This window comes from Camellia sinensis, chromosome 13, assembly GCF_055761805.1.
Source record: "Camellia sinensis isolate YWXY chromosome 13, ASM5576180v1, whole genome shotgun sequence".
Lineage (NCBI taxonomy): Eukaryota > Viridiplantae > Streptophyta > Magnoliopsida > Ericales > Theaceae > Camellia > Camellia sinensis.
Window position 1 is genome coordinate 81,657,819 of NC_138973.1, and position 7,973 is coordinate 81,665,791.

At 37.5% G+C, this 7,973-nt stretch overlaps 1 protein-coding gene across 1 annotated transcript; it reads right to left on the reverse strand.

The window, feature by feature from the left end:
* Positions 1-5,072: 5,072 nt before the first annotated feature.
* On the reverse strand, positions 5,073-6,080 carry LOC145805517 (uncharacterized). Its single transcript, XM_082900671.1, has one exon. It carries the CDS (start codon positions 6,078-6,080, stop codon positions 5,073-5,075), a length of 1,008 nt encoding a protein of 335 aa, XP_082756797.1.
* Between the last annotated feature and the right edge of the window lie 1,893 nt (positions 6,081-7,973).

A 7,973-nucleotide genomic window follows, 5' to 3' on the forward strand; every position in this document is an offset into this window, starting at 1 on the left:
AGGTGTCAAATTTACCTCTATTTCAACCAAGAGAAGTTTCATCCTCCCTTACACCCGATGCATCCTCCCCGACATTGTTGCTTGGAACTAACCCCAGAATGTTTGCTAGATCTATCCCATTTTTTGCTGCAAACATTTGAATGATAGTTTGCATTGTACTCATGTTTTGAGCCTGGTCAACTAACTGCTTTCCTTGGTTAGCTAATTGTTGTCGCTGGTCAACTAACTAATGTTGAAGAACAATCACCTCGGAGTTAGGAGCCTCAAAATGTGTAGAAGATGAAGTACTGTCCTTGCGGATCCCGTATCCCTTCAAGTAGACCGACCTCTTCCCAAGTACTTCTCTGGAAATCTGCTCCTCAGACAATGGATGTGTGACACTAGGTTGAGATTGCTCAGCGATCTTTGAAACCATAGTGGCATATGAATGAAACATAAATAAGCTTAAAACATAATATCAAAATGCAAACATTTATTATTGAAATTGAAATAGTTATGGTTACATGATGTTCCTCAGCTGTGTTATTTATCCACACTCCCCCATGTCGGTGACGTTTGTGGGTGTCCTCGAATAGTTTCGTAATAGTCGGTTTGCTTCCTTGTACCTTTCATTTCATTAGATTTTCTAGTCAATCAAAAAATTCTGTATTTATAATTTAGTATGTTCAAATTTGTAAATCTACACTTACAATGATAGATGCTCGCGATGCAAATGATCTCAAGCCACTCGTATGATTATACTTCACACAACCTCTCGCTTTCATCGCATTCTCTGACTTTACCTACAAATTAAAAAAAAAATTAGGTATTAATATACAGGAGGATGTTACTTTAGTAAATATTTTTATAAATACCTTCCAATCATCAGTTTCCCACAAATTGTCAATCATCCATTCCCAATCATCCTTTTTACAAGGATATAGTATCTGACTTTTGAGGTCAGATACATTGTCTTCTTTAAGGGATTTGTAGTGTGTGTGTAATCTACTTTTCCATTCACTGTACAAAGTTTGGCACTTATGATCAATAATACATCTCACATCCACATCATTATTGTAGTCCCCAAAGTCAAAAGTTTGCTGCAATTGGAAATAATAAAATTCAATATATTTTATATATCATTGCGATTAACATAAATAACATGTTAAATATGTAACACATATATTTCAAATTACCCCAACTCTTGTAACAATGGACTCTCTTAACCCAAAGGCAATTTCTAGCCATCCATCATTTCGAACTGGGGCATGAACTCGAACTTGTTGACCAAGAGCAGCTGCTAGCGGTGTGGCATAATCCCCTTCTATTGCTTTGGTCAAACGGTTAAGTGTAACGGGTATTCGATCACCACGTTCCTTTCTAATCTTCCCCACATTCTTTCCTCGGGTCGGTCCTCGTACACGTTTCTTGCCCAAAACTAGAATTGATGCTATTATGACCAAAATTTTATTCAATTTAGTCGACATAAAACACGAATGCACTAAATAAATATTGAGATAAGAAATTATCATTTCTTTTAAGTGGTCATTTATTTCTCACCACCACTGTTAGTCACAGTACATGGACTTGAACGGTGGTCAGGTTGAGTGGCAGAGGTAGGGAGCTGATCGGGCCTAGTATGTAAGGCGGGAAGATGGATAGGTTGGGTCGAGACCTCAGGTGTGCTCTCTGAATGATTAACTTGTGCAGCTACAGGTCATCTCAGAAGAGTAAGTGTACCTTTATCAACAGTACTTCTCTTTTCCCTAGGTGTTTGTGAAGCTATTAGGCGAGCTGCACACCTATTTGTTTCCTACCGGGACCCATATGAATATCCTGACATAATATAAAAAAGAATTGTTAGTACATTTTCAATAATTTAAGGTTGCTTAATAAAAAATAAATTTGAAATAACTAAACATACCAGAAGTAATATAACAAGTGAAAAAAATAGAGAAATTACTTTTTAAACACACATTTATGACCTCAATCACTTGAGAATCAAAAGGTTCGCCATTATCACTTGAAGAACTCAGTCCTTCATCATCATCAAGTGGTTGATAGTCCTCGTCATTATTAGTTTCACCCACCTTTCTCTTTCCCACCCTACAACTTTCACTATTGTCCTTTTCAATAGAACCAAACATTGAATTCTTGAGGGACTTTATCCCTAGAGCATCAAATCTGATTTTATTTTTCTGGATTGTTTTTTTCCTATCCTTCTCATATTTCGTCATCTTCTGGACTAAGCCGCCGGGCTTCAGAAATGATTTACCGTTTCTGGACATCTTTGTAACTGTACATATGGCATATAATTAAATGAAATGAAATAGAGAAACAATGCTATGAAATTTGAAAAACAATGCCATGCAATGTAAACCAAGCAATTTATTATTAAATTATAACACTTGTCTATATAATTAAAAATTAAACACTACATATCATAAATCTATATCAAGATCTATATCAGGATCTGCATCAACATCAGGTTGTCTATGCAGTTCATCATCTTCATCATCATTATACTCTATGATTGTGTCGTCCTTGTCATCATTGTGAACTAAATTCTCTGCCATTAGTTGATCATTGAAAATGATCTCAGGATCCATATCATCCCTGCTGTATTGAACATCATTATCTTGGATCACTACCCCAACACCATCAGTGGTTTCATCCTGTTGAAAAGCATCATTAGAGACATCATCCCGCTCTGGTATATCCTATACTCCCCAATGCTTAACACGTTCAACGACTCTCCAATTTTTGCCTTTGCTAGTATCATTGACGTAGAATACTTGTCTTACTTGACTAGGTAGAACAAATTGGTCATCTTTATACCAAAGTCTTGTAACATCAATACTTGTGACATGTTCATCGGAGTATATTCTATTCTTGTGACCGGTGTCATACCATTGACATTGGAACAAAACCATTGTACCCCCATCCAAGTATTTCAATTCCCATATTTTTCACAAGTAGCCGTAAAAATTAACTTGGTTCCCATTATGGTCCCCTTCTATGACCAACCCACTATTTTGGCTGGTACGACGATTTTCACGGTTTCTAGTATGGAATCGAATTCCATTGTAGATGCACCCAGAATAAAAGTCAATTACCGATCCAGGACCATTTGCTAATGACCACAATTCGTCAGTTGCTTCAGGTGACCCTTTCGTTCGCAAATCATTCATCTACATAAAACACCATATAACAAGTGTACTAAGTTAATGTGAACTGAAAGTTTCAACAATTGTATTCAGTTATTTTCTTTAGTATATCTTACACGATATTTGAACCATTTTGGAAATTCTTCTCGTTGTACCCGAGTTATGTCACGTCCTTGTAGATTATGTAAAATATTCTTCTGCTCCCTACCCAAGGAAATATGATATACGTAATTAACTATGAGAGTTCGAAATAAAATGGAACGATTATGCATAAACGTAATTAAACTTAAATACATACTCAATATATGGCTCCACCTCAGAGCTATTGTACAGCACAAACCAGTGAGCCATTTCTCGTTCATTTTGCGAAGGGTCAAGAGCCCTTGTGATAGTGAGAATAGACGAGCATTTTGGGTGAAGACCTCCATCCCGGGACCACGTTCACCACCATCATCATTTCGTTCAGGTTTATCAATCCCTTTTAAGTACATTGAACAAAAAGTAAGACACTCTTTGATAATGTAAGCCTCAACGATAGAACCTTCTGGACGTGCTCTATTACTGACATACCCTTTCAAAGTCCTGAGAAACCTTCAACAAAAATTGACAATGAAAGTTATGCTTCTTGATGCAAGAAAATTACTTCTTAAACATTAGTCTTTTATGGGTGGATTTTTTCACAATAGTTTAGTTATAACAAATTAATAAACAGCCATATGTTCATAATGATTACCTTTCGATCGGGTACATCCATCGATGTTGCACCGGTCCAACGAACATGGCCTCACGGGGCAAGTGAACAGCCAAATGGACCATCACATCAAAGAAAGCTGGAGGAAAAATTTTCTCCAACTTGCAAAGTATGAGCACAATTCGTTCTTCCATTTTTTCCAAATCAGTCAGCCTTAATGTTTTTGAGCACAGTTCTTGGAAGAAGTTGCCCAACTCAAATAGTGTTGTACAGATCTCCTTGTTCACAAAACCACGCATGCCAATTGGTAGAAGTCGTTGAAGCAGGACATGACAATCATGGCTTTTCATGCCCGATAATCTTCCATTTTTAGAAGTCACACATCTTGAGATGTTTGCTACATAGCCACCTGGATAACTAATCGATTTCAAGAATTCACAAAAACCATCTATTTGTCGAGAATCCAATGTGTAGGCTGCCTGAGGCTTTACAACGTTTCCATTATCTTTCCTCTGTAGATGCAATTCTTTCCTTATGCCCATTTCTTGCAAATCATCACATGCTTTGTACGTGTCCTTGTTTTTCCCATCTATGGCCAACATCGTCCCGTAAAAGTTTTCACAAATATTCTTCTCAATGTGCATGACATCAAGATTGTGTCGGAGGTTTAATTTCTTCCAATACGGTAGCTCCCACATTATGCTTTTCTTTGTCCAATTCAATTCTTCAGACTCTCGTGGTCTTTTCTTGTTGGTAGGATCCTTTCCAAACTTGACTTCCCGCAATTGATCCAATTGAGCCATTACTTTTTACACCGGTAAATCCAAGGATTTCTTTCTAAGCTCAGTTAAACCATCAAACTTCTTGTCTTTCCTCCAAAGGGGGTTATCAGGCAAGTAAGCTCGATGACCCACCCACCCAATCTTACTGATCAACCCGCATGACAATGGATTATCATTACAAGGAGGGCAAGACAAATAACCTTTAGTTCTCCATCTGGATAAGTCACCATATGCAGGGAAGTCATTTATGGTCCACATTACAGCTGCATGCATCCGGAAGGTCTGTTCAGTGGAGGCATCGTAAGTCATCACGCCATTCTCCCATAACTCCTTCAACTCATCAATCAATGGCCTTAGGTAGACATCAATATCAGTCCCTGGTTGATTACGTCTAGGAATAAGTAAGGACATCATGAAAAATGGGGCCTGCATACATCTCCAAGGTGGGAGGTTTTAGGGCATGAGTATAACAGGCCACACGCTATAGGAAGTGCTCATGTTCCCAAAAGGGTTGAACCCATCAGTGGCTAGGCCCAACCTAACATTGCGAGTCTCCTGGGCAAACTCTGGATAATGCAAATTAAATTCCTTCAACTCTTTACAATCAGCCGGATGCCTCCCTGCACCATCATCCACACACTTATCACTATGCCATCTCATGTCTTTTGCCGTCTTCCTAGACATGTACAATCTTCTCAACCTAGGTGTCAATGGGAAGTAACGCAATATCTTGTGAGGGATCTTCTTACCCTTGCTATCATTTACTCTGTACCTAGATGCTTGACATGTGGGACATTTTTCCAAGTGAGCATTCTCCTTCCAGAATAGTACACAATCATGTTTACATGCATCGATGAGCTCGTACCCCAAGCCCAAGTCACGTAGCAACTTCTTGCACTTGTAAATTGACCCTGGCACCACGTGGCCTTCTGGTAGGAATCGCCTTTGTATCTCCAAAACCTTGTCAAAAGACTTATTGCTCCACCTATTTTCTACCTTCACATGTAGCATCTGAATAATGAATGATAACAAAGTATCCAAGTTTTTGCAACCTGGGTACAAGCAACATTGGGAAGCATCTAACACTTTATCAAAATGTCGTACATCCTCTCTTTCTAGAGTACCACCCTCCATAAAATTCCCCCTCTGATAGTCCTCTATCAATTCATCATATTCATCTTCATCCTCATCATTCTCACCATTGCTTTCATCAAGGTTATTATGTTCTGGAAGTTCACCGTGTTCTAACCAAGTGGTGTATGATACTATCATCCCACTTATGAGCAAATGAGCCTTCACACTATCATACTCCTGCTTATAAAAGTTACAACAATTGATGCATGGGCACTTAATCTCGCTAGCCTCACCCAAATGAACCTTTGCAAATTCAATAAATGAGTTCCCCCCATCTACATATGGCTGACTGAATCTATCATAAATTAACATCCAACTCCTGTCCATGTCTGATCATAAGATAATAGTTAATATCAATAGGACACTACCTTTTATTTTTTACTTTTTATTTTTTATTTTTTTATTCTTTAAACATGAAGACAAAGTAGTTAATATAAGTGTAGAGTGACATATCATCGTCAATAAAGGTGCATCTACCTATAGGCTTTTTTAATTTTGTATCAAGGTTTCGACCAACAAATCCTTTGAAGTTCTATTATATCTGCATATATTATGTATTAAGTTAAGTGCTTTTTACATTTATCAACAAGAAAACAAGAAAATATATATATTTTTAATGTCTGTTAAATGGTAAAAGGCAGTTGGCATGGCAATGTACCATTCCAATTCATTCCAATATCTTTCTTAAAGGACATTACCTAATGGGCTCCTACAAATTAAGGGCATAGGGAAGGACTAAGGGTGGCTACAGGCCTAACCTCTGTAATATTTGTGGGAAGGAACTACATTTTTCAATTCCAACCCATATTTTCATACACGGGAACTCAAGCATTTACCACTACAAAATCAATACCCCCTCTTTGATGAAAGTTCTATGTTTATCTAAAAGGGATTTTCAGCTCTCCTAAAAAGCCCTAGCACAAATTACATCCAGCCACAGCCTCTAAATTTTGTATTAATGAACCAATTGAAAAGTCGGGAACCAAAGTGACACAAACCTCAAACTATAGGGACCGTTAGTATAATTCGCCCAAGATAAAAAGATCAAAAATAAAAAGTGCACTTTTGTAGTACACCTCAAACACTCTCTTAGCTTAAAAAACCATCTAAAACCCAACTAAAAAAACTAAGCTATTTAAACTTTTTTTGAGCTGAAAAGGAAAATAAGCTGAAAACAAAATAAGTGGAACCAAACACCCTATCATTTTAGGTACAACTACTAACGCATGTGTTTTCAAAATTTAAACAAAACAGTTGCAAATAAGTGGAAACCAAACTACCTTTTTATATACAACTACTAAAGCATGTGTTCTCAAATTTTAAATTAAGTTGGTTGCAAATTTTAACTACTAAAGCATGTGCTTTCAATTACTATATTGTATTTATGCTTTTATATTCACATTCAAACAGGTAAAAAATCATAAGTTGGCGCTTAAGATTTATGGTATAATATCTTACTCCATCCTCTATTTCTAACATTACATTGTCGCCAGAGTGTTCTTATACTGGATGCAATAGACCATTTCCTTTGTGAGACAGAATTTCAACTCCTGAATAGGTGCTTCAGTGAGCAAGGCTACATGAAAGAGAATCCCAGTAAGCTTCAGCATGGAAGTGGGTTACTTAAGGTATGACAAATAAGCCACCTCTGGGGGCAAGGATGAAATGTCAACACTCATAGTGGGGGCACTAACAGGCTCGGAATTGGTGACTTGTATTGGGTTTAAGATGGAACAGATTTTAAAGCCTCTCTTATTCATATGCACCAGTAGAAGTGTTCATATTTTATTACCTTACATAAATAGTCACTGTGGGTTCTTATTAATATTTGAAGTAAGAGGCCCACTGAGAAGATGAATAAATTCCTGGTGAATGGGCACAGGCATCCTCTCATACAGAGGCAAATCCATGTTCTAACCTAAACGTTTGATGTGGATTCAGGTTAGGTGTTCATTAAAATTTCATATCCTTTTAGTTTTGCATTTCAAAATGATATTGTACTGGACAACCCGTAAAGGCCCCATCTTCCCCGACTCAAGCATGGAATTTGTTTGGAAAAAGCATCCTTCAGAGAACCCCAAAATCTAAATAATAGAAGAAGTGAAAATAGACAAACATAGATTCATTTAAGGAATTGAGAGAGAGAAGCAGGGGCATTGAGATACAAAGCAAAAGGGAACAAACCTGTAATGGGAGACTGAAGCACCGATCTCGCACGGC